The sequence below is a fragment of the Lonchura striata genome, chromosome 26 (genome assembly GCF_050655825.1).
Source record: "Lonchura striata isolate lonStrDom1 chromosome 26, ASM5065582v1, whole genome shotgun sequence".
NCBI lineage: Eukaryota > Metazoa > Chordata > Aves > Passeriformes > Estrildidae > Lonchura > Lonchura striata.
The window spans coordinates 4,987,843-5,014,770 of record NC_140728.1 but is presented as its reverse complement, the minus strand read 5'-3'; the positions used below and the strand labels follow the sequence as shown (position 1 = coordinate 5,014,770).

At 50.4% G+C, this 26,928-nt stretch overlaps 1 protein-coding gene across 14 annotated transcripts in view; it reads left to right on the top strand.

Moving 5' to 3' along the window:
* NFASC (neurofascin) overlaps window positions 1-26,928 on the top strand; it is an 81,705-nt gene that overhangs the window by 4,957 nt on the left and 49,820 nt on the right. For 8 of the 14 annotated variants that reach the window (XR_014950163.1, XM_085561254.1, XM_085561259.1 and 5 more), the window contains exons 2-8: window positions 14,137-14,328; window positions 14,917-14,934; window positions 15,793-15,898; window positions 16,408-16,604; window positions 17,409-17,531; window positions 18,721-18,891; window positions 22,648-22,698. Coding sequence is in view for 13 of the 14 variants with exons in the window: in XM_085561254.1 (XP_085417380.1) it covers window positions 14,235-14,328; window positions 14,917-14,934; window positions 15,793-15,898; window positions 16,408-16,604; window positions 17,409-17,531; window positions 18,721-18,891; window positions 22,648-22,698 (760 nt within the window). In the remaining variant the exon portion in view is untranslated. The remainder of the gene's footprint in view (window positions 1-14,136; window positions 14,329-14,916; window positions 14,935-15,792; window positions 15,899-16,407; window positions 16,605-17,408; window positions 17,532-18,720; window positions 18,892-22,647; window positions 22,699-26,928) is intronic. The other 6 variants (XM_085561263.1, XM_085561262.1, XM_085561258.1 and 3 more) reach the window with 2 other exon arrangements.

Genomic DNA, 26,928 nt, shown 5'->3' with positions numbered 1-26,928 from the left:
TCTGGGATTTTTGGAAGCAGGGAAAAAATTCCGCTCCCTCTTCATGTGGCTTTGGGGATTTTTCTTCTCCTGGACAAAGCTCCACTGCCCATGCTTGTTGGAGCAGATTTATTGGATATTCCCAGCGTTTTTATTGGATATTCCCAGCAGTTCTGATTGGATATTTCCAGCATTTTTAGTGGATATCCAGAGCAGGTTTTGGTGAATATTCAGAGCAAATTTTTTTTTAATATTCTCAGCAGTTTTTATTGGATATTCCCTGCAGGCTTTGTTGAATATTCAGAGCAAGTTTTATTGGATATTCACAGTGGTTTTATTGGATATTCCCAACAGTTTTTGGTGGAAATTCAAAGCACATTTTGTTGGATATCCAGAGTGGGTTTTTTGGATATGCCCAGGAGAGTTTTTTTTTGTATTCCTGGCAGGTTTTATTTGATCTTCCCGGCAGTTTTTATAGGATATTCCCCCAACCTGTGGGCAGGGAAAGAATTCCGACCTTCCCTTTGTCCTCAGGTGAAGGTCAGCCAATCCCGCGGGCTCTTCCCAATCCCATGGACTCTTCCCAATCCCACAGGCTCTTCCCTTGGGTTTTGTTTGCCCTTCCCAAAGTATTCCCTTGGATTTTAAACCCGCCAGGATCCATCCAGGGGTTGGATTCCCTCACAATCTTTCTCAAATCTTGTCGGGGAGCTCTGGATTCCTTCCTACCCTGGAGGGAATTCCTTTCCAACCTCACTTCCCTCATTTTTGGATGAGTTCTGCTCCATCTTTTACATTTTTCCCCCCTCTTCCCGAAGCCTCGGCGATCCAGGGTGGTGGATTTGCAGACACAGCCCCAGCTGTGGGGCCGGGATTGCTCCCGATCCCGCTCCGTGCGGGATAAAGGCTCCTCTGTGACCCGGCCGGGCGCCGATGGAGCGCGGGGCCCAGGAGAAGCTCCCGTCCCTGCTGTCACCTCGGTGGTGTCACATTCCCGAAATCTGGCTTGGACATTCCCAGCAGACCCCGCCACAAAGGCTCCTTGTTGGGAATCTCCTTTGGGATGGGGTTGAGGTAATCCCAGCTGGGAGCGGGAGGAGGGGAGGGACAGGACGGGGCTTTGTGCCACCCGCACGTGCCAGGACACCCGGGGAGCTCCTCTGGTGACACTTCCGACAGGCTGAGGATGGTGGGAATGGTCAGCCTGGAGCGGGGAATGTCGTGTGGGGAAACTGGGATTTGGTCGTGTGGGGAAACTGGGATTTGGTTTGTGTGGGGAAACTGGGATTTGGGTTGTGTGGGGAAAATGGGATTTGGTTTGTGTGGGGAAAATGGGATTTGGTTTGTGTCGGGACACTGGGATTTGGTTGTGTTGGGAAACTGGGATTTGGTTTGTGTGGGGAAACTGGGATTTGGGTTGTGTGGGGAAACTGGGATTTGGTTTGTGTGGGGAAACTGGGATTTGGTCGTGTGGGGAAACTGGGATTTGGTTGTGTTGGGAAACTGGGATTTAGTTTGTGCGGGGAAATGGATTTGGTTGTGTGGGGAAACTGGGATTTGGTTTGTGTGGGGAAACTGGGATTTGGTTTGTGTGGGGAAATGGATTTGGGTTGTGTGGAGATATCGGGATTTGGTCTGTGTGGAGATATCAGGATTTGGTTTGTGTGGGGAAACTGGGATTTGGTTTGTGTGGGGAAATTGGGATTTGGTTGTGTGGGGAAACTGGGATTTGGTCTGTGCGGGGAAATGGATTTGTTTGTGTTGGGAAACTGGGATTTGGTTTTTGTGGGAAAATTGGGATTCGGTTGTGTGGGGATATCGGGATTTGGTTGTGTGAAGACCTTGGGATTTGACTTGTGTGGAAACCACAGGATTTGATTGGTGTGGTAAACTCAGGATGTGAAGGGGTTACAAGGAATGAAAAGGGAATCTGCAGCAGGAATGGGGTGCTGGGACAAGAGGATGGGTTCAGGGAGATTTGGGTGGGATATTGGAAAGGAATTTTTCCCTGTGAGGGTGGGGAGGCCCTGGGATGGAATTCCTAGAGAATCCATGGCTGCCCCTCCCTGGAAGTGAAGATATCAGGATTTGGTTTGTGTGGAAACCTCTGGATTTGATTTGTGTGGAAACCTCGGGATTTGGTTTGTGTGGAAACCTCGGGATTTGGTTTGTGTGGAAACCTCGGGATTTGATTTGTGTGGAAACCTCGGGATTTGGTTTGTGTGGAAACCTCGGGATTTGATTTGTACAGGAACCTCGGGAACTGAAGGAGTTACAAGGAGGGAAAAGGGAATCTGCAGCAGGAACTGGGATGACAAGACAAGGGGATGGGCTCAGGCTGAAAAAGGGGAAAACTGGGTGAAATATTGGGAAGAATTCTTCCCTGTGAGGGTGGGGAGGCCCTGCGATGGAATTTCCAGAAAATCCATCCTTGGAAGTGTCCCGGGTCAGGTTGGAGCCACCTGGGATAGTGGAAGGTGTCCCTGTGGTGGCACTGGGGGACCTTATTCTCCCTCCAAACCCAGATATTCCGTGATTCCGCAATTCCACCTCAAATCCACTCAACAAATTGATAATCCCATTTCCTTCTTCCCCTGTATCTGGAAAATTTCAATTCTAACAGAAAATATCTTAAACCCAAACTTCCTGTCCAAACTCAGCGCTCCCCCTTAATTCCCAGAAAAGCTGGAATTTGGCCAAATTCATCCAGATATTTTTTTACATCCCACACCAGAACCACACATTTTAGAGGGCGGATTTTTCCCGAATGTCCTTCAAAACCTGATTCTGCGTGTCCCAGGCTGCCATTTCCTGCTGACAGCTCCGGGATCCAGCTGCCAGCGCTCCCCAGGGATTTTATTCCTGGCCATCCCAGCAGCTGGGACCAGCCTGGGGATTTTTGGTTGACCTCGTCTGAATCCTGCTGGCCCCGGTGACAGCTGGGAGGCTGAGCTGGCCCCAGCCCAGGACAGCAGGCTGCTCCTGGCTGTTTGATTCCAGGGATTTTGGCTTCTTTGTCTCCCTTTTCCAGCCTTTTTGGACAGGCTTGGGGGGGGATGATTCCTGGGAGTGGCACGGCTGAGCTGTGGGGGGAGGAAATTTGGGGTTTTCTAAGTGTTCCTGGCAGGATTTTAACCTGAATCCCAGATTTAGGCTGGAGGTGGGAATGGACACTTTCTGGGAATTCCCATCCGTGGGCGCCGCTCAGAATTCCTCTTCCAAATCAGAGCAAGGTGAAAAATAGGGATATCCAGGAGCATCCAGGGATGAAATCCCCCAGGAAGCAAAACAAAACCCTCTTTCCCAAGGGAACTGCAGTTCCTGCCCTATTGTCCGGTGAAAAGGGGGCTGGAGTGGCTGGGATTGATCCCGAACAGCTGCTGGGATGTGGGAGGGCAGATGGCTCAATTATATTCGGAATGGGATGGGCAGTGTGGGGTTTGGGAGGCTTTGGGATCTTTTTCCCTGGAAACCGGAGCTGGGAGAAGCTGCAGAGGAGGTTTTGGGATCCCCCTTTCACTAAAGGAGGGGCTTTGGGAGATTTTGGGGTCGCTTTCCCTGTAAACCTGAGCCAGGAGAGGATGAGGAGGGGATTTGGGAGGTTTTGGGACCACCTTTTCACTAAAGCAGGGCCTTTGGGAGATTTTGGGATCGCCTTCCCTGTAAACCTGAGCCAGGAGAGGATGCGGGAGACTTTGGAATCTGTTTCCCACTAAATCTGAGCCAGGAGAAGCCACAGAGGGGCTTTGGGAGATTTTAGGATCCTGTTCCCACTAAACCAGAGCTGGGAAAAGCTGTGGAGGGGCTTTGGGAAGCTTTGGGATCTCTCTCCCACTATGGGAGGGGCTTTGGGAATTTTAGGATTTCATTCCCACCAACCTGAGCTGGGAGAGGCTTTGAAGGGGCCGTTCCCAGGAGATCCACCCCCGCTCCGACCCCGTGCAGGTGGATGTGCCAATTCGGGATGTGCCAATTCGGGATGTGCCGATCCCAAATTGTGCCACCTCGGAGCTCTCTGTGCCGCCCTCCTGCTATTTCTGCTCCCGATCTGTGCCACAGCCGGAGCTGTCCTCGGGATCGGGCTCCAGAGGCCATAAAACCCCCCAGGATTTGGGATTTGAGCTACTCAGGGATAATTTTAGCCCCCGGTTCCGCTGGAGGAGAGGGAAGAGTGGGAATGGTGCCCTGGGGTGGAGCTGAGCCCTCTGATCCAGCGGTGTGGGATTAATCCAGCTTTTCCAGCCACATCCTTCAAATCTCATCCCAAATCCTCATCTCAGGAGCTTTTTGGGGGAAAAGGACCCAAAGGGTTCCCCTGGGAACCAGGAGAGGAGTGTGGGATGTGGTTTTAAGCAGGGAAAGATGAAATGGGAATGCAGGAATGGCTGGGAATGCTGGAGGAAGAGGAGCAGGAAGTTCAAGGCGCACCGAAGTGATAATTGGGATTTCTGAAGTGTTAATTGAGATTGCTGGAGGGGTTTGGGGATGCAGCCTCGAGTGCTCATCAGGAAGATTCTTCTTTTTATCCCCCCTTATTCTTCCTTTTATTTCTCCTTGTTCTTCCCTTTATTCCTCCTGGGAGAAATTTCTGGAAACATCTCCAGGGTTAGAAGAAATTTCTGGGGACATCTCCAGGGTTAGAAGAAATTTCTGGGGACATCTCCAGGGTCAGGAGAAATTTCTGAGTCAGGGAAGGTCCTGGGGGTGACTCCAGAATCAGGGATAATCCCGGGGACATCTCCACCCTCCAGGATCAGCAGAAATTCCTGCGGGAATCTCCAGGGTCAGGGGAAGTTCCTGGGGACATCTCCGCTCCCCAGGGAAGATCCTGAGGACACACCAGGAGATGTCCCATGGCCACCACAGCTCCAGCCCCCCAGAGCCAGAGGCAAACCCGGGAAATCAGGAAGCTGACGCTCCTCCAGGTGGGATTTCCTGGCTCTGGGCACTGGGAAATCCCAAAATCCTTGTGGAGGACCAGTCCAGCACTGGGCAGAGCAACCTGGGCGGGTCTGGGAAGTGCCACCGTGGCCAGACTAGGGAATGCTGCTGTTCCCTCCTCCTCCTTTCCCTTGGAAATCCTGGAATGGCCACGACGCCCATGGCAGGAGCAGATCCTCTCCAATATCCCATTTTTCCTTTGATATCCCAATGGAACATCCCAGGAGCTGCTTTAGAAAATAAAATTAGAACCCACTCGGCCCTGCTCAGATCTTGTCTCCCTTTCATGTTCCCTCTCCAAGAGTCTGGAGCAGCTTTTAATTCCAGCAAATCCAGGGAAAACCAGGAGAAGGAACAAATCCATCGGCAGGGATGGGGTTTGATGGTTTCAAATCCTGAGTTTTGCTCCTCTCGCTGTCCCATCCTTCTCCCTCCAGCCCCATTCCAATGTTCCAGCCATTGGAAATCTCTCTGCTGTGCCTGGCGGGCATCGCCCAATCCCAGAAAATCCGGGATCAGCCAGCCTGGAATTATCCCGGTGGCTCCCGAGGATTTAATGAGGCTCAAAGTGGAACTGAAAGGGGTTTGTGGTGGGGGAGGGAGGATCTGGGGGGTCCTGGAGGTGGAGGGAGCTGGGATGGGATTCAGGGAAGCGCCAAAACCTTGGGAGCGGCTCCTGGATGCTCCAAGTTCTCAAAATCGCCCTAAATTTTGGTGGTAGAGATCAGAACATTCCCCTTGGCACGACGTTCATTCCGTGCTGGGATGCAGGAGCTGGAAAAGCGGGAATGTTGCTGTGTTCGCTCCCAAATATCAGGGTTTGGATATGGGAAAAAGGAGAATCCTTGGAGGGAAGCAGGAAAACGGGAATTCTTGCCCCAAAAGGCGTCCCCAGGGTTCGGAGCCGGCACCGGGGCACCTCCTCCTCCCTGCCTTCCCTACTCCCAACCGTTTAATCAGGAAAATGGGAATTGCATATTAATGAGATGCTAATGAAGGCGTGGATGGGATCGGGGCGATTTCTCGTTTAAAGTGACAAAGCGGAGCTTTGTTTTTAAGGCGGGTTTGTCGCTGCTGGGCCCGTCTGATTAGTCCTAATCTCCCTTCCTTGGGAATTTCCTGCTTTTATTCTCTGGGAAGTCTCTCCCCAAGTTCCTGCACCCCCTTCCAGGGAAATCCCGGACAATTATCCCAACAAAGATTTCTCTTCCCAGTTCCTCCTTCCCCCATCTATTCCCGGATTTCTGCTGGAGCCGGGATACGCAGCCAGGCCTCATATGGATTTCTATTTTATTTTCAGTAAAATTCCCTCTTTTCTCTGGCTGGAGTTGACTCTTTCCCAGCTGGAAAAGCCCAGGATGAGCGATGAGGGTGCGGGATGTTGGGAAGCGCAGATCCCTGTGATCCACTCCCTAATTCCTCTGGAATTTTCTCGCTGCGAAATGGAGCCGCCAACTTTGCAGAGGCAAAAAACCCCCAAACAATTCCAAGCCGGAATATCAGTGGGGGAGTCAGAAATTCCTGGCTGGGAATTCTCGGTGGCGGGGATGTCTCTGCTCTGCTTTTCCACAGGGCCGGGAACAAAGGGAAGCTGCATCTGGGAACAGAGCGGGGACGCGGGGACAGGCCCCGGCTGGCACTCGGGCACGGGGAGGGCACAGAGTGGGCAGTGTCCGGTGCCACGGCCCCATTGTTCCCGCGGGAAAAGGGAGAAGGACGGAGAAAAGTCGGAATTTACCGATCAGGCCTCTGGAGCCTCGGCGCTTCTCCGGGACGGAGGGGTTGGGCAAACCAGGGAGAGGGAAACGGGGATTGTTTTGGGATGTGATGTGCTCAAGGCGTCCTTTCCAGGATGTGGAAAATCCTAGGGGAAAATGAGGAATTTCTGGGATGTGAAGAGCTCAGGGTGTTTTCAGGGTGTGGAAAATCTTTGAGGGATTTTTTGGGATGTGAAGAGCCCAGGGTGTCCTTTCCAGGATGTGGAAAATCCTAGGGGAAAATGAGGAATTTCTGGGGTGTGAAGAGCTCAGGGTGTCCTTTCCAGGATGTGGAAAATCCTAGGGGAAAATGAGGAATTTCTGGGGTGTGAAGAGCCCAGGGTGTCCTTTCCAGGATGTGGAAAATCCTAGGGGAAAATGAGGAATTTCTGGGATGTGAAGAGCTCAGGGTGTTCTCAGGATGTGGAAAATCTTTGAGGGATTTTTTGGGATGTGAGGAGCTCAAGGCGTCCTCAGGATTTGGAAAATCTTTGAGGGATTTTTTGGGATGTGAGGAGCTCGGGGTGTTCTCAAGATGTGGAAAATCTTTGGGGGAAATGGGGATTTATTTGGGATGTCGGGGCTTGGGGTGTCCTTTCCAGGATGTGGAAAATCTTTGAGTTTGGGATAGAGGGAGAAGCTCAGCCTGAGCTTTGGAGGGGGAAAAAATGGGAGAGAGAAAGGGAGGTGCCTCCCTACCCTTGGAATAACCTGTGAAGAGGTGGAGATTTCTTGTCAATCCTTGGATTTGAGACTTTTTTTTGGGATAAAGAGAGGGAAAACCTCAACCTGAACTTTGGAGGGGAAAACAGTGCCGGACATGGGAGAGGGAAAGGGAGAAAGAGGTGGAATAAAATCCTTGGAGACTGTGGGATCTGCCCTCCTGTGGGATGGGGTCATTCCGGAGCAATGGGAAGCACAACGGGAGAAGCTTTGGAGCTCCCTGCAGCCCTCAGGAATTTGGAGGGAAGTGGGATTTTTGGGATCAGTGCTGGTGGGGGATGGGGATAATTCCAGAGCAGCCGGGATTCCCCTCCAAGGGCAGGGATGGAGCAGCGGGAAGCACAGGCAGGAGGTTTGGGAATTCAGAGCAGAATTCCTTCGGGAATGAGGAATGGGACAATTCCAGGGCTGTTTAAAGGCTTTGCCTGCTCCGCTTTCCCAAATTCCTCTCCTGCTCAGAGACTCCAGAAGCTCTGGAAAACCTGAGGAGCAGGAAAAGGGCTGGGAGCAGGGCTGGGATCACCAAGGATTCCTCCAGGAAAATTTTCCTCCTAATTAAGCTCGACAACAACAGAGAAAGGGAATTTTTCCCTTTTTAATAATAAATCAGGAGCGTTTTCCCAATGGGAACACTGAGGAAGGGCCTTTTCCCAGCTTCCAGAGGGTCTGCTCTGAGCTCCCCCTCATTCTTCATGAATAATTTTCCGGATTCCTCCTCTTTCCTGCATGGATTGGTGTTGCCATGGCCACCAGCGAGGGATGTGATCCTGAGGGATGTGGGAGAGCGGCAGGAAAAGGGTTGGGAAAATGGGAAAATCCCAAAAAGGGGCCTGGCATCCTGCAGGGATGCTCCAGATCATCCCACTCCGAGCTTTTTGTGGGATTCCCTGACATCCTAAAGGGAGTTTGTGCCTGGATTTTGTGGGATTCATCCCTCCTGTGTGGAAATTCCAGTTTTTCCATGCTCTGAGCACTCGTTCCATCTTGAGCTTGGAAAAAGGGAGAGAAATCCTTCCCAAAGCCACGTGAAGGAGATTCCAAATTTTCCACATCACCTCAGCCAAGGTGGGACATGCTCCACATTCCCATATTATCCTGGGAAAGGCAGGGAAAAACATGGAATGGGTTTTTTTGGGACAGGTCAAGCCCGGATCCTGTGCCTGAGCTGTGCTGGAGGTGGGATCCTTCCTCCTCCTGAATTCTCTATGGAAAACCTTCTCAGTATTTTACTAAAGTTGGATTCCAGCTCCAATTCCGATGTGCAGAATTAAAGGAATTTGCTGATCCAACCCTCAATCCCAATGCCTGCTCTTTGTTTCCCTCAGCTCTGGGGTTCTAATGGATTTTCACGCTTTTTCCATTGAATATTCCCAGAAGGAAACTTTGGTGGATCAGAGATGAGGTGGGAGGAGTTAAATATTGAAATTTCCCTTTCCTTTGTTTTTTCCCTCGACTTTAAACTCCACGATTTTCCTGCAGATTTCCCCTCCTGTTTCCAGTGGTGTCGGCAAGGGGAGATTTGCATTTCCAAGGATTTGCAGGACATGGATTCCACCTTTTCCAGATATTTTAGAAAGTTTTGGCAGATAAAAATCCTCACTTCATTCATCCCTAGCTCAATCCATCCTTTGAGCTTTTCCAAGGAAACCCTAAATTCCAACCTGGCTTTTTAATTCCCCAAAATCCCTTTTATTTTTATGGAATTTTTAACAGCGGCATCTCTGGGCTCCCTCCTGAGCTGGGTTTGTGCCAACTTCATTATCCCTGAGCCAAAAGCTTCCCCCAATTAATTTATTCCCATTCCGGAGGCAGCTCCGGCGGCAGATGGAGAGGTGGTGACACCAGGATTTGATGATTGAGTGACAAAGGGTGACAATTCCGTGGAGAGTGACGGGAAAAGTTGAGAGAAACGCCAGGGAATTGTGAGAAAAAGCAGGGAATGGTGGGAAATCGCAGGGAAGGGTGTTGCCCTCCTCATCCCCAGCTCCAGGGAATGAACGAACTTGGAATTTCATCTCATTCCTGTGGAAAATATCCTCGAGGGCTGTCACAATTCCTGGGAAAAGAAGTGGGAATGGGATCACCAAACCCTGCCAGGAATGGTGGGACACATCTGGAGCATCAACTTTGGGTCACCAGCAGGGTTTTTTTGGGAATGAAATTCATGAAAATATCCAAGGCCAGGTCTGTTCCCATTGGGATCAGTTGGTTCCCACTGGGATCAGTCAATTCTCACTGGGAATCCCACTGAAATCACTCAGACTCCAGTGGGATCAGTCTATTCCTGATGGGATCAATCAATTCCTGATGGGATCAGTCAGTTCCCACAGGGATCAGGTGGCTCCAACTGGGATCAGTCATTTCCCACTGGGATAAATCAGTTCCCACTGGGAGCAGTCAATTCCAGCTGGGAATCCTGCTGGGATCACTCGGTTCCCACAGGGATCAGTCAGTTCTCACTGGGATCAGTTGTTGGTTCCTGCTGGGATAAATCAGTTCACACTGGGACCAGTCAATTCCAGCTGGGATCACTCAGTTCCCACTGGATTGAATCAGTTCCTGCTGGAATAAATCAGTTCCCACTGGGATCACTCAGTTCCCACTGGGATCAGCCGTGCCCGATGCCCTTGGCAGGAGGGAGAACCGGGTCTGGGATCCAAGGATGGGATCAGGATCTGCTGTTCCTGTGTCTGAGGGTTCCTCTCACACAGGAGAGGAATCCCAAGTGTCCCAAATTCCACAAGTGGATTTTCCCATGGGAACAGATGCCCCTGGCACGGCCAGGCTGTGGTTGTGTCCAGCAGGGAAGGGAATTCCAGCCAAACCCTCTCCCAGCTCTGTGTGATCGGAGAAACGTGGAGTTTTCCTCTCTCTGAGTGTTGCATCCATATTTTATTCACAAAATCATGGAACATCCCGAGTGGGAAGGGACTCCTGGGGATCCCAAAAATCCCACAGCTCATCCAAACATTCCCATCCTTGGAGAGACTCGGGCTGCTCCGAGCCTGGGTCCAGAATCCGGCAGCAGGAGCGGGGGTGGGAGCTGGGAAAGCTTTTCCAGAGGCTCCGGATCCATCCCAGGGCTGTTTTCCCACCTGATTAACCCTTGGCTGATCCCAGGGCCAGATGCCACCAGGGAGGGGTGGCCCGGGACAGCCCGTGTCCCCCCGTGCCACCGGCTCCGTGGGTTTTCTGGGAGCAGCGTGGGACGGGTGGCCCTGGGAAGGAGGTGACAATGGCACCGTGTCACCTCCGCCTGTCCTGAGCTGCCGGGGGGGTGGGATGGGATTTGCCGGGATGGGATTTGCCAGGATGGGATTTACTGGGGTGGGATTTGCTGCTCCATCAGGAAGGGGACAAGGGGGCCAGCGTGTCCCTGAGTCACCACCCCACAGATTCCTTGGGATTTTCTGTTGGGATTCCTGGAAAAATGGTGCTGGAGCAGCCCCAGTGCCCCCCAGTGAGGGGACACAGGGGTCTCCTGGGTGACACCAAACTTTTCCCTTTCCCACCTGGGTTTTCCCTTTCCAATCCCTATTTCCCCCCTCACTTCCTTTCCATGTTCCTCCCAAATCTCATCCTAATTCAGCCATTGGTTGGGGTTTTTTTTTTCCAATTAAAAATTCCAATATCGGGAGGGCTTTTCCCAACAAAATTTTGATTTGGAAATTAATTGTTTTCATGGGAAGGAATGGAAATTTCAAGGAAATGAATGATTTTCCCTCCAAAATTCCAAGGAAAAACCAGGAGTTTCCTAATATCCCATCTAATTTTTCTCAATGGAAGCCATTCCCTGTGTCCTGTCCCTCCATCCCTTATCCCAAATCCCTCTCCTGGAGCCCCTTTAGGCCCTGAGCTCCCCCTGGATCCTTCCCAGTTCTCCCAGCCTGGCTCCAAACTGGGAAATCCATCCATGGGTTCTTTTTCAATCCGTTATTCCCATTATCCCAACTGTACTGGTTTTGGTTTGTTAATTTAAGATTTTTTTTTTTTTAAATTTTGAGTTTTTTTAACTAATGTGTTGATGAGTGCGGTGAGTTTTAGTGTTGGCTAATTACTAATTAATTTACTTTCTGTTGTGAGACAGGAAGATGGGATTAGGAGAAAGGTAAAGTAGGTTTAAAATTTTAAAAGGGTATAAAGAAAATGTTATTAACAGGAACTAAAAGAGAAAATATTTTAGAACACTTTTCTCAACAACTTTCCCTTTTCTATTGATGACATAAAAAGACAAAACTTAAAATTTTTAGTCAGTTTACTGCTCTTAAAATAGTACTTTTTTAGTTTACTTAGGGAGAGAAATCTTTTTTGTTAATGCTAATGAGATGTTTCTACAAGAGGAAAAACCGGCTTTTTTTGTGGTTTTAAATTTTTTTATGAATAATAGTTTGAGGAAACTTGTAATTGTGAAGTTTTTCTTATTTTTTTACAAGTTTTTTCACAGCTTGTTTATGGGTTATGTTGGTTTATGGGGTATTGTTTCAAAGATGAGTTGTTTAAAGGTAAAAGTTTTATAATTTATTTCCAACACCACCACGCCAACCCAAGGGGATTTTCTGCTGGTGGCAAAGCTGCTCCGTGCTCCTCAATCAGATTTAACGAAGCAATAAACGGAGCTGCCGGAATGTTCCCCGGGAACAGCAATTCCCAAAGTTTTACTGTTCCTCCTGCAGCCATAAATCGGGAAAAATTGGGATAAACTGGGATAAAAATCCAGCTGCTGCTGGGAGCATCCTGCTGATCCTAACGAGCTGATTCAATCCAATCCCTCACTGTTTAATTCTGTTAAATTCCAAACCCAGATTTCCTTTGCTTCCCATTTCCTGCTCTGGAGCTGGGGTTGTTTTCCAGGAGTGGGGGTGTAGGGAAGGGGTTTTTCCCATTGTTATCCCAAAAAAAAAGATTCTCATTTTAAGAAATGGGAATAAATGAATTCCAGCCCATTCCTCAGAGTGGTTTGTGCACCCAGTGGATCCCAGGGGAGCAGGGCACATTCCAGGTGCTGCTGTTTGTAGGGATTTTGGGAATTCTCTGGGGCTGGATTTGTGTCCTGGCTGGTGCTGGCGTGGAACTTCCTGGGAATTTCTGCAGGAAGAGGAGCTGTTCCCATGGGTTGTTATTTCAGATCCTGGAGGGAGAAAAGAGAGAATTCCATGGAATTCTGAGGAGCAGAGCAGGGCTCGGCCTGGTCCTGCTGGTGAGGGACCGACCCCAACCACCCCTTCCCCTCTCCGTGCCTCCTGTTGGGATTTAGGGATGAGGCTGATGGATTTCTCCTGCTTTTTGGGCTGGCATCAGATCCTTTCAGTGCAGGAAAAAAAATCTAGAAAAACGCTGATTTTTGGGAAAAGCTTTTCCCCTGCCATTCCAGCACCCCCAGCTCGGAATGTCCCTGCTCCCTGCGGCAGCTCCAGCCCCTCCGTGCCGGGAGAATTCCCCGTTCCCGGCGGGAGCAGCCGGGACAATGCCGGGCTGTGTTCTCCAGGAGCCACCTACACGTGCAGGAATTGTTCCCAGGGATTGTTCCCGCTGCCCACATCTGCTCCGGACAAAGGGGCCCTGGAGGAGCCTGGAGGAGCCTGGCATTTTCCAGGGGATGAATTCCCTGTGTGCCTTTCCTTGCACCCGGCCAGCACGATCCTGTGGATCATCCCTGGATCATCCAGCCGGGGCATTCCCGCAGGATTCTGCCCGTGGGTTCAGGCCAGAGATTCCGTGCTGCTTTTACAGCTCAGGAATTGTCTGGAATTTCGTTTCTTCCTGATATTCCTGGATTTTTGCGGCCCCACTGCAGTGGGATTTGTAGGGAGAAGCTGCCCTTGGATCCCTGGAAGTGTCCAATGCCAGGTTGGAACAACCTGGGATAGGGAAAGGTGTTCCCGTCCTTGGGATGAGCTTTAAATTCCCTTCCCAACCCAAATCATTCCAGGATTCTGTGACTTCCCATCCGAGCTTGGGCTCAGCCCTTTTATATTCCCATATTTACAAATAACCCCCAGGAATCTGTGCCAGGAACTTTTTCCTTCTCTCTCAGCCTTTCCCCACCCCCAAATCCAAGGAAAACAAAAAATCCCTCCATTTTCAGCCCCAAATTCTTCCTGTTTGGACTCTTTTTAGCCCCCACGGCCTGTTTGAAATGGATTTAAAGCTTTTGGTTGTTCTTTTGGGATCTGCATTTGTTGTCTGGGTGGAAAATGGGATCCTGGGAGCGTGGATGGGATCTGGCAGCAGCGAGGGGAACATCTGGACCCTGGCTGGGAATGGGATTGTTTGGAGACGAAAAAATCCCAATCCTAGAATTCCGCTGGATCGATGCCAGGATTTTTGGGACAACGGCTCCAGACCCCTGAGCTCATCCTGATGCCCTGAGGGATCGGATATTCCTCAGCATTTTCAATGCGTAAAATACAATTATTATTGATTTTTTTTTTTCAACAGCAAATCCACATTTTTATTCCATCCCACAGGCTCCATTTGCATCCCACTGCTCCCAGGAATTTTCTCTTGGTCCCTGGGCACTGACTCCAGGACTGGAGCCCAAACAACCCCATAAATCCTTCCAGCAGGACAATCCTGGGCTCAGGCGAGCTGTTCCCACGTGTCCCCCAAATCCTGGCCACCATTCCTGGCCCCATTCCCACCATTTTTTGGGCGGAAACACCGCGTTCCCGAAGTTTCCGAAGGGAAAACGCCCGGATTGGCTCAGTGATGTGACTCTGGGGTCGGTTATTTCCAGCTGAGGATCCCTCTGCACGTGCCACCACCCCAGGGGACACCCCAAAGTCACTCCAAGGGACATCCCGAGGTCCTGAGGCCACCCAGGGAAGCTCCAAGATGATCCCAAGGAGAGCCCAGGTCACCTGCGCCGGAATTGCCTTCGCCCTCTGCCTCCAGCACCTCGTCAGCGCCATCGAGGTCCCCCTGGACTGTAAGTTTGGGGTTTATCCTCTCCATTCCTTCCCAAAAATTCCTCACTGGGATGGGGAGGAGGTGGGATGAAGGTGGGAACATCCCAGGTGGGTTTTCTCCTCCACAGCTGGGTTTTCTCCTCCATATTTGGATTTTTCTCCTCTACATTTGGGTTTTTCTCCTCCACATTTGGGTTTTCTTCTCCAAATTCAGATTTTTCTCCACCACATTTGGGTTTTCTCCTTGACACTTCAATTTTCTTCTCCAAATTTGGGGTTTCTCCTCCAAATTTGGAATTTCTGCTCCACACTTGGGTTTTCTCCTTGACAACTGAATTTTCTTCTCCAAATTTGGGGTTTCTCCTCCAAATCTGGATTTTCTCCTCCACAGTTGGGTTTTCTCCTTGGCAGTTGAATTTTCTCCTCCACGTTTGGGATTTCTCCTCCAAATTTGGCTTTTCTCCTCCACATTTGAAAGGAAAGGGGTTTTTTTCCTGTAGGGTTTCCAAGGCCTGCAAAACGTGGATTTGTTTTGTGGCTGTGCTGGGAACAGGGTTGAATTAACCTCCTGTCTTTTTCCCTCTATGCTTTCCCTTTGGGAATAACAGCAAATATCCAGAGTGAATGTAAGTGTCCCCTTCCCCCGGGTGGTCGTGTCCTTGTCCCCAAAACTGCATGAGGGGACCCTGAGCAGGGGCTGGTGGTGGCAGTGGTGGCACAAGGGGGACATGGCCCCTTCTGAGCCAATTTTCCCGCACATCCAGTTTGGGAAAGGTGTGGAAAAGCTGGAGAAATTTGGGAAGAGCTCCCAGCTCCTTGTGCTGGCCCCAGAGAAGGGGCTGGGGCTGTGTTTGCTGTGGAAAAGTTGTTCCTGCAGGGTTTGGGTTTGGAGAAGGGCGGGAATCCTCTCCTGACACCTGTGCCAAGCTCAGTCCCTCATCCTGACGAGGTGGGAACATCCCTGGATCTCAGAGGATGGAGAAACAGCCTTGGATCTTTACCCCAGGAGATGGGATCTGCAGTTTGGAGATCAGGGCTGGGTCCTGTCCAATCCATGGGGTTCCTGTGTCCTTTTTTCCATCCCTGCCCTCCTAAATTCCAGGTCTGAGCTCCTTTGTGCTCATCCTGGGGGGTTGGAATCTCTTCCTTGTACCAGGAATTTCTCAGGATCCCTGACCCAGCCCCTTCTGAGCTGCAGATCCAGGATGAATTCCCACTGGATTCACCCTGTGGGAACAGGAGGCTGGAACTGGGACATTCCCTGTGGAGACCAAGATACAGAGAGGGAATTGAGGATTTTTGGTACCTAAAGGGAGTCCAGACACTGTGATGGTCTGAGAGGTGACGAATTCAGGGAATTCACAGGAATTTCCTCAGGATTCAACCTCCAAATCACACACCCAGCTGGGGGAAGGAGCTGAGATCCCAACAGGAATTGCTGAGGGATGTCCCCCGGTTCCTCACGGATTTCCCATTCCTCGCAGTGCCACAGCCCCCCACGATCACCAAGCAATCCATCAAGGATTACATCGTGGATCCCAGGGATAACATCTTCATTGAATGCGAAGCCAAGGGCAACCCCGTTCCCACGTGAGTGCGTTCCCAACGCTCATCCCGCTGTCCCACGGCGCTCCGGAGCCGCTCCCACCATCCCATCCCATCCCATCCCATCCCATCCCATCCCATCCCATCCCATCCCATCCCATCCCATCCCATCCCATCCCATCCCATCCCATCCATCCCATCCCATCCCATCCCATCCCATCCCATCCCATCCCATCCCATCCCATCCCATCCCATGGATCCATCCCATCCCATCCCATGGATCCATCCCATCCCATCCCATCCCATCCATCCCATCCCATCCCATCCCATCCCATGGATCCATCCCATCCCATCCCATCCCATCCCATCCCATCCCATCCCATCCCATCCCATCCCATCCCATCCCATTTATTTCAATCCCATCCCATCCCATCCCATCCCATCCCATCCCATCCCATCCCATCCCATCCCATCCCATCCCACTGCTGGCACAGCACGGGTAAGGACCTCCCCGGGTCCACAGTTCCAAACCCAGCCTTTCCCTGCCATTCCAGCTTTTCCTGGACGCGGAACGGGAAGTTCTTCAACGTGGCCAAGGATCCCAAGGTGTCCATGAGGAGGAGATCGGGGACTTTGGTCATCGACTTCCACAGCGGGGGCCGGCCCGATGACTACGAGGGCGAGTACCAGTGCTTCGCCAGGAACGACTACGGCACGGCCCTTTCCAGCAAAATCCACCTCCAGGTTTCCAGTGAGTGATTCCCGGGAAACAGAGCAAGGCCACGGGACGTTTGGGGGGGAATATCCAGCACTCAAATGGCTCCAGGTGTGTCCAGGTGTGCCCAGGGGACAGGGAAGGAATGGAAGCTGTGGCTGGAGCTGATGGGGAATTGCTCGGGATGGATTTGAGGGGATGGATTTGAGGATATAAATTTAAGGGTAAGGATTTCAGGGATGGATTTGATGGATAAATTTAAGGGGATGGACTTGAGGGTGTGGAGCTGAGGATATGAATTTAAGGTTAAGGATTTCAGGGGTGGATTTGAATGTGGATTGAGGGCATGGATTTAAGGGGATGGAATTTAGGATATGAATTTTAGGGTGTGGATTTCAGGGATGGGCTTGAGGGTGTGGAATTGAAGGCATGGAACTGAGGTTGTGAATTTAAGGGTAAGGATTTCAGGGATGGATTTGATGGATGAATTTAAAGGGATGGGTTTCAGGATATGGATTTGAATATGGACTTGAGGACATGGATTTAAGGGGATGGAATTGAGGGGATGGAATTGAGAATATTAATTCAAGGATGAGGATTCCAGGGGTGGACCTGGGGAATGAATTTAGGGGTGTGGATTTCAGGGATGGATTTGAGGGATGAATTTAGGGGTACAGATTTGGGGTATGTATTTCAGGGCATGGATTCCAGGGGATGAATTCCGGGGAGTTTTGCACACACCCAGATGAATTTTGCACTGAAACCGGGCCGGATCCAGCGGGAATCACTCCGCAGGAATCCTTCCCTCCATTCCTCACTTTCCTTTGCTTCCCACGGCAGAGTCTCCGCTGTGGCCCAAGGAAAAGGTGGATGTGATCGAGGTGGACGAGGGGGCCCCGCTGAGCCTGCAGTGCAACCCCCCGCCCGGCCTCCCCGAGCCCGTCATCTTCTGGATGAGCAGCTGTGAGTCGGGAGCGCCTTTCCCACCGGGAATTCCGGGAATTGCGGCTCCATCACCTGTAGGGTTTAAAATAACCATGGGTGGGGTTGTTGCTGGTAGTTCGGAGTTGGTTCTGTCAGCCTGGGGTTGTTCCTGATAGTTTAAGGTTGGTCCTGATAGTTTAGGGTTGTCTCTGCTAATTTAGGGTAATTTCTATTTGTTTAGGATCATTTCTATTAGTTTAGGGCACTTTCTGCTACTTTAGGGATGGTCTTGATCATTTAGGGTAATTTCTGCTCGATTAGGGTTGTTTCTGCTAGTTTAGGATGCTAGCTCAGGGTCACTGCTGGTAGTTTAGGGTAATTACTGCTAATTAAAGACACTTTCTGCTAGTTTAGGGTAGTTTTTAGTAGTTTGGGGTCATTACTGGTAATTTAGGGTTTTTTTTCTGCTAACTTAGGACACTTTCTGCTAGCTTAGGGTTATTTCTGGTAGTTTAGGGTAATTACTACTAGTTTAGGGCACTTTCTGCTAGTTTAGGGTAGTTTTTAGTAGTTTGGGGTCGTTACTGGTAGTTTAGGGGTTTTTTTTTATGCTAACTTAAGACATTTCCTGCTAGCTTAGGTCATGGCTGCTAGTTTAGGGTAATTTGTGGTAGTTTAGGGTAATTACTACTAATTAAGGGCACTTTCTGTTAATTTAGGGTCATTACTGGTAATTTAGGAGGTTTTTTCTGCTAACTTAGGACACTTTCTGCTAGTTTAGGGTCGTTACTGATAATTTAGGGGTCTTTTTCTGCCAAATTAGGACACTTTCTGCTACTTCAGGGTCGTAACCACTGATTTAGGGAACTTCCTGCTAATTTAGGAGGTTTTTTTCTGCTAACTTAGGACACTTTCTGCTAGTTTAGGTTTGTGGCTGCTGGCTTAGGGTCGTTGCTGGTAGTTTAGGGTAATTAAGGGCACTTTCTGCTAGTTTAGGGTCGTTACTGATAATTTAGGGGTCTTTTTCTGCCAAATTAGGACACTTTCTGCTACTTCAGGGTCGTAACCACTGATTAAAGGCATTTCCTGCTAATTTAGGACAGCTTAGGTCCCTTCCTCCTCCTTCAGGCTCAGCACCCCTACTCCGCACCTCCCACGCCCCATCCCTCCGCCATTCCCGTTCTCCGTAAATCCCGGCCGGCCCTGAATTCCCGCCGCTCTCCCGCAGCCATGGAGCCGATCCCGCAGGACAAGCGCGTGTCCCAGGGCCACAACGGGGACCTTTACTTCTCCAACGTGCTGGCGCAGGACGCGCTGACGGACTACAGCTGCAACGCCCGCTTCCACTTCACCCACACCATCCAGCAGAAGAACCCCTACACCCTCAAGGTCAAAACCAGTAAGTGGCTCACTGGGGGACCAGTTTGGGCTCCATCCCAAAGGGTTTTCCGGCCAGGAATCCAGCAAGGGAAGAGTGGCTCCCGTGGTTTGGTTTGGGTGGGGTAAGGATGGGTTTGGGTGGTTTTGGGGTGAGTGGGGAGGGAGGGGTTGTAGCTTCCTGGTTTTAGGGCCGGCAGGGGCTGCCGGCTGTGATGGGGTGGGATTTTGGGTGGGAATTGCGGGATTTTGGTGGGATTTGGGTGTAAATTTTGGGATTTTGGTGGTTTGGGGTAGAAATTGCCAATTCTGTGTGTTTGGGGTAAAACGGGAGCGTTGCACACATGGAGCGTTCCCACCGTCTCCGGGGAAATGCAGGAATTGCCGATTCCATGTGTTTGGGAAAAAACTGGGAGCGTTTCACAGATGGGGCGTTCCCACCGTCTCCGGGGAAATGCAGGAATTGCCAATTCCGTGTGTTTGGGATAAAAGTGGGAATGTTTTGACGGAGATGTGGCATTCCCACTGTCCCCAGGGAAGTGTAAAATATCCAGAGGTATCTTGAAGCGGGAATCACCAAATCCTGATGTTGGGATAAAACTGGGAGTGTTTCAGCACAGTTGGGGCATTCCCACCATCTCCAGGGAAATGCAGGAGTCACCAATTCCGTGTGTTTGGGATAAAACTGGGAGTGTTTCAGCACATATGAGGCATTCCCATCATCTCCAGAGAAATTCAGAAATTACCAGTTCCATGTGGTCGGGGTAAGCTGGAGAGTGTTTCACATATGGGGCATTCCCACCATCTCCAGGGAAATGCAGGAATCACCAATTCCATGCGTTTGGGATAAATTGAAGAGTTTTGACATGTCTGGAGCATTCCTACTGTCTCCAGGGAAATGTGAAATATCCAGAGGTGATATGGGGCAGGAATCACCGATTCCCTGTGTTTGGGATGAGCTGGAGAGCGTTTCCATATCATCAGGGAAATTCATCCCCAGGGAAGTGTAAAATATCCAGCGGTGACTTGGAGCAGGAATCTCCAATTCCACATCTTTGGGATAAAACGGGGTGTTTCCACATTCCCACCAGGTTCAGGGAAATGTGAAACATCCTGGGATCATTCCCTGCTCTGGGAAGGTGGAGATGGCCGTGGTGGGGATTGGATGTGGAAAAACGAGCGTGGAATGTGGCTGTGGATATTCCTGAGCTTCCTTCGCTCTGGGAAATGCCTCCAGGAGGGTGGGAGCCTCTGGAATCTGGTGGGAGCCTCTGGAATCCGGTGGGACACTCGGGATGGGTGTCCCCACCAAGCGCCGATGAGGGGACACCGGGGACTCTCTCCGGAGCCTTTCCGTTGTCTCTGGGCCCTTCCAGGGCACGTTTTCCTCTGGGAATGAGAATTCCTGAAGGAAAAGGAAATCCTGGTGCTTCTGTAAGAGGGAATGGGGCCAATCTGAGGGACACGAGGACCCTGAGCTGTCACAGGGGCTCGAGGGGACAAAATCCTCCATGGATATCAACCACCAGTGGGCAGGAGCTCCCACCCATCCCCAGCATTCCCAGGAATGGGAGGTGCTGGCAGTTTTTTGGGAAGCACCAGGCGCTCCTGAATGCTGGCGGGAGGAATTTAATTTGATTTCCCGGCAGCTTGAATGAACAGGAATGGGATGAGAGGGACACGGGAGTGATGAGTTTTCCACCTCGGTGTAGCAGCTCCTCCTCGGTGCAAAGCTGGAGTAGGGAATCAGGGATTTAAATAATTTCAGGAGGATCTGTCTTTTCCGGTGCTGGGAATGTGGGCAGCTCATTCATTCCGGATATTATTTGTAAATTCTGGATATTATTTGTGAATTCCGAATATTTGTCGTTTTGCAGAACTGGGCAAAGAAAATCCCGACATTTATTTTTGGGAAAAATCCCAGCAAACAAAGATCTGTGGGGTTTGAAGCCTCCAAGGGCTCCACACTGATGATTTACCCAGCTCTGGAAGTGACCTGGATGAAATCCCAGTGGATTTTCATGGATTTGAGCTCCCCTCAAATATCTCCACATCTCTTCACTCCCAGACCTTGGAAAATCAAATCCTTCTCTTCCAGTTCTCCTTGGGAAAAATTTGCTGTAGGATCAGAGGCAAATTCCATCCCAGGAGCCTCCCAGATTCCTTTAAAAATTTGGGAACTGAGGCTTTAATTTCCCATACAAAATATTCTTCATCCATAAAGTTTTGCAAGGGGATGAGGTCGGATTTGTCCAAAGCTCTTGGATCATCTCTGCCTTAATCCCTAAGCTTGGCTCCTTCAAAAAGCCTTCCCAAGCTCCTGAAAAATAATGGAATGGGATGTAGGAGGAAAATGGGAAGGTTCCAGGGGGGGATCACCTTAAAGGGATTTTACAGCAGGTTGTGCTCTTAAAAATTTTCTTTTTTAAAATTATTATTATTATTATTATTATTATTATTATTATCATCCAGCATATTGTATTCTTAAAACATAATAATAATAATTATTTCATCTCCTCCATGCCTTCCTACATCATTGTGCAGCTGTGTTCATTCCATGGGAAAAAGCATCTGGAATGCAAAATTTTTGTAGTCAAAAAACAGGAAAAAAAAAACATTTTCCCCTCCAAATTTCTCTGATTTTTGGGTTTTCCCAAAGATTCCAAAGAGAAAACCATTCCAAGGAAGTATTTTCTCTACTATTCCCACACTTTTAGCTCTTCCCATCCCTTGGAGAGGGAAATCAGCCCCTTTTCCTGCTGCTCCTCCTGTGTTTGTCCTGGAAGGCGCCGCGCTCCGAGTGCTTTTGGATCCCTGCTCCCGCCTGTACCGTCCTTGCTGATTTCTGGGAATTCTCGTGTTCCCTGCCCTGTCCTCTCCTTGCTGTTTTTTGGAAATTCCCCATGTTGCCATCCATGCTGTTTTTCAGGAATTCTCTGTGTCCTCCATCCTGGCTGGTTTTTTTGGGGGAATTCTGTGTGTCCCCTGTCCTTTAGATTTTTGGGATGTCCCCATGTCCCCCACCCTGTCCATTTTTTGGGAATTCCCGTGTCTCCCACCCTGTCTGGTTTTTGGGAATTCCCCGTGTCTCCCACCCCATCCATTTTTTTAAATTCCCTTGTCTCCCACCCTGTCTGGTTTTTGGGATGTCCCCATGTCCCCCACACTGTCTGCTTTTTGAGAATTCCTGTGTCCCCCATCCTGTCCATTTTTTGGGAATTCCTGTGTCTCCCACCCTGTTTTTTGGGATGTCCCCATGTCTCCCACACTGTCTGCTTTTTGGGAATTCCCGTGTCCCCCACCCTCTCCATTTTTTTAGAAATTCCCATGTCCCCCACCCTCTCTGTTTTTTAGGAATTCCCGTGTCCCCCACCCTGTCTGCTTTTTAGGAATTCCCGTGTCTCCCACAGTCTCAGTTTTTTAGGAATTCCCATGTCCCCCACCCTGTCTGTTTTTTGGGAATTCCCACGTCTCCCACCCTGTCTGTTTTTTAGGAATTCCCGTGTCTCCCACCCTCTCCGTTTTTTGGGAATTCCCGTGTCTCCCACCCTCTCCGTTTTTTGGGAATTCCCGTGTCCCCCACCCTCTCCATTTTTTTAGAAATTCCCATGTCCCCCACCCTCTCCGTTTTTTGGGAATTCCCGTGTCTCCCACCCTCTCCGTTTTTTGGGAATTCCTGCGTCCCCCAGCCTGTCATTTTTTTTGGGAATTCCCGCGTCCCCTTCCCACGCCGTCCCCGCCTCCCCGGCGCCGCTCACGGTGTTTTGTTCAATTGCAGAGAAGTCCCATAACGAAACGTCTTTAGGAAATTCCCCCGCCATGTACCGCGGTGAGTCCACGCTGGCTTTGGGAGTCCCGGCTTAACCCAGTCCCGCCTAACCCCACTGACCCCATTCCCTGCCCGCGTCCCTTTGGCTGTCACCACGTCCCCATCGTGGCCTCAGCTTTGCCAAAATTTATCCGCATAAATCCATCCGAGCCACCACGAAACCCCACGAAGATCCCCAGTTCTGCTGAGAGGGGTTTAAATGAGTTAAGCCCGGCTTGGAGGTTTGGGGTTATAGGGTCTGCCCCACGTGGCTGAACCGAGTTTAGTCCCTCCTGAGCAAAACTCAGCATTTAAACATCAGATCCTCATCCCTCTTTTCTGTGTCTCCAGAAGAACATTTCCAGTGTGAGGATTCCTGGGATTTTTATTCCCTTTTATTCCTGAACTCAGTCAGGGATAAAAAGAGGGAAGAAAGAGAGGAACAGTTGGGTTTTCCTGAAATCTGGGTGATTCCTGTGCAGAGAGGTTGGACATGAGCTTCCACAGGTTCCTGCCCTTTGCTGGGACAGGAAATTCCCTCTGGATTCTGCCTCTGTTGGGAGAATCCCATGCCAAAATCTGGGCAGGGAATTCCCTCTGGATTCTGAGTCTGTTGGGAGAATCCCATCCCTAAATCTGGGCAGGGAATTCCCTCTGAATTCTGTGCCTGTTGGGAGAATCCCATGCCAAAATCCTAAATCTGGGCAGGGAATTCCCTCTGGATTCTGCCTCTGTTGGGAGAATCTCATCCCTAAATCTGGGCAGGGAATTCCCTCTGGATTCTGCCTCTGTTGGGAGAATCTCATCCCTAAATCTGGGCAGGGAATTCCTTCTGGATTCTGTGCCTGTTGGGAGAATCCCATGCCAAAATCCTAAATCCAGGCAGGGAATTCCCTCAGGATTCTGTGCCTGTTGGGAGAATCCCATGCCAAAATCCTAAATCCAGGCAGGGAATTCCCTCAGGATTCTGAGCCTGTTGGGAGAATCCCATGCCAAAATCCTAAATGGTGCTTCAGGCACAAAAACCCCAGGATGGTTGCTGTGGGAATGGGTTGGAATTCTCAGGGATGTGTTGGGCTGACAAGGGCAGCCATCAGGGATTTTGGGAAGCAGGAGATGGGGCTGTTTTGGGAATCCTGGCAATGCCACCACCTCTCCAAAGCCACCACGGATGCCAACTGCTCCCAGATCCGGAGCTGTCCCAGACAGGATTCCCTTCCTGCCCTTCCTGCTGCTTTTGGGGCAGGGGTTGTGCGGGGTCACCTCCGGGAATGTCCCTTGCTGTCCCCACCGTGTCCTGGAGTGAAATCCCTGCGGAGCCGGAGCTCCCTCGGGGCTTGGCACAGTCCAGGGCACAATTCCCATCCCGCAGGGACTTTTGGGGACAAGGAGGGCGTTGCCAGCTGGGAACAGGGAGAGCCAGAGAAGGGTGGGATGTGCCAGGCCAAGGCACAGCCAAGGGAATTGGGATCCTGGCATCGGGAGCAGGAGGGTTTGGAGGAGGCTGAGGGGCTGGGAAAGGCTCAGCAGTGGAATCTGCCTGGGAGGAAGTGCTGGAATGGGCTGGAAAGTCTGGGAATACTTGGAAAAATGGCTGGGAAAAGGGATCGTCAGCAAAATCAGCTTCGGGGGGAGCAGCATCAACCACCTGGAAGGGAGGGGACAAGAAATAGGACAGAGACAAAGGGAATTCCAGTGGAGAGTTTTCCTGGGCTTCTGGATTCCCCACTGGTCATCTTCATTCCGGGATATGGGATCTTAAGAGTTGTTCCATCAGGAAAATGGGATTTTATCTGCACAATCCCATTCTGTCCCTCATTTTGTGTGTGCACAGGAGAAACTTACTGCTGCTTGTGTTGTAACATTCCCTGGAAAACCTCCTGGCTCCAGAAGATTCCAATCCCCCCCTCCCACCTCTGTGCAGACCTGGACTCCAACCCAGGCCTTAATTAACTCAATAATTAATGAACTGGGGGTAACAATTCTTCCCCTCTGTCCTTTTCCTTGTGGCTGCCTCAGAGTTCCTCCCTGGAATGACCTGGTTGGGAATGCTGGAGCTTTGGATGTGGAGAGGGATGTGAATCCCAAGGATTTGGGGTGCTGGGGGGATCTGGGGCTCTTGGCTGTTCTTCCTTGGGGTGCAGATCCCCACAATCCCGGCTCTGCTCCAGAGGCAGCTGGAAAAGGTGTCTGGAAGGTTGGGAATCCCATTGCCATGATGTTCCTGAGCTTGGGAATAGGGGATCTGCTGGTGGGGACGTGGAGCAGGGAGATTTGTGGGATACTTGTCCCAAATTCCTCTCCAGGGCTGGGATAACCACAGGAAGTGTCACCCACCCTTCGTCCCCAGGGCTTGGAGTGATGATTCCCAGAATTCTGTGGACAGTTATCAGGGAAAAACCATCCAAAATGATAAATGGAACACTTCATTAGCAGAATTTCCCTTTTTAAAGGAATTCAAACCCTGCTTTGTCCCATTTCCTCTCTTTTTTTGGCAAACCTGAGGCTGTTTGGGCCTGACTGAGGTTGAGCAGCTGGGATGTGTCAGGATGAGCACATCCCTGGAAAAGAGAGCTGATGGGGGAATTTTAGATGGGAGAGGGACAGCTCTGGGGTGTGAGTCAGATATTTCTGGGATGTTCCCAGTCCACAGCAAAGCTTGGGAGCGGAGTGAATTTTTAAGCTGAAATAAACAGCCCCAGGATTTATTTTTCCAGCTTGGATCCATCCAGAGGGATGAGGGAAACCTTGGCACTTCCAGCTGGAACTTCCACATGCTCAGAGCCTCTGGTTCGGAGGGAATTCCTGGCTGGTCCCTGTTAGAAACAGCAAAATATTTATTATTTATTAATTTTATTTATTAATTATTATTTATTAATGGTGCTGTGCTGAGGCAAAAATCCGGGTTTTTTCCATGCTGTCCTTAGGTTCATTAAAGCCAGGAGGGTACTAATTAATCTCCCTGATTTTTAATTGCCATCATTAATACAGGCTTGTAAAATCCAGCTTGCTCTGCTTAGTGCTTCCAGTTATCCCATGGGATCCAGAGTGGGAGTAAATCCTGATCAAAGCCAATCTTGGCTGATAAAAGAGTGAATTCCCACTTTTCTGGTTGGCTGGAGAAGCTCCCGGTTGTGGTGGAGGTTTGGGAGTTCTGCCCTGGGATGGGCTGAGCTGGTTTAACCGGGAATGAGACTTCCTCTGGGAGCAGGGATGCAGACAGACCCGGAGAACTCGGCTTTTTGGGATAAAGTCGGGATTTTCCTGCCCTGATAATCCATTAATCCATAACTGACTAACTGGAATCGCACGTGGAGCCCGTGGGAGAGGTGGGATGTGGGTGTGGAACCAACCCCAAGGATTCCATGGATGAATCCTGGGGTTGGATTTTCCTTCCCTAAGGTGGGAATTCCAGGAAGAATCCTCGTCCTCACTCCCCTCCTCCTGCCCCTGCTGCAGTTCTGGAAGTTTCCCAAAATTCCCAAAATTGTCCTATTCATTGAGCCAAGGAAGTTTCGGGGCACCGGGATGGTCTCTCCCCATGGATCACTCCAGGATTTTTTGTGTCCCTGTTCCGATCCCATCCCACCATTTTCCTCATCCCATAACTTCCATCCCTGCTACTGCTGCTTTCCCGCCCATCTCATCCTGTTTTGTCCTCACCGATCCAGATCTAGGTCAATCATTCCACTCCTTAATGGAATTTTTTCCATGAATAATTAATTTTTTCCCCCTGCACAGAAGCCTTCACTGTGTGTGGGTCCATAGGGAATTGTCTCGTGTCTTCCCTTTGTTTTTTTCCCATTAAACTTCCCTGTCCAGCCCTAAATGGGTCATTTTGGTGGCTGAGCTGTCCCTTTCCAAGGGGATCCGTCCTTCCAGGCCTCCAGGAAATCTGGAAAACCTCCTTGGTACAGCTGGAGCCCTGGGGATGCTCCGTATCCCAGAGAATTCTGTGGAAAAGTGGCTCTGGTTCTGAAGAAACCCTTTCTGTGCCAGTTATTCCTGCTGTCCTTTGTTATATGTTGCATCCATCGACATTTCCCAATTCCATCTGATCCCAGCCCATTTTCCAGCGGCAGGGAGGGCAGGAAAAGCAGGAACTGATGGAATGGGGACCATCCCCAACGCTCAGTCCCCTCTGCTGCTCCTTCTCTCCCCTGCCTGCCAAACTTCCTCTTTCTCCCCTTCTTTTTTTAAAAATTCATTTGGAGCCCTCCTTCCCTTTCCAGGCACATTCCCGGGTGAGTT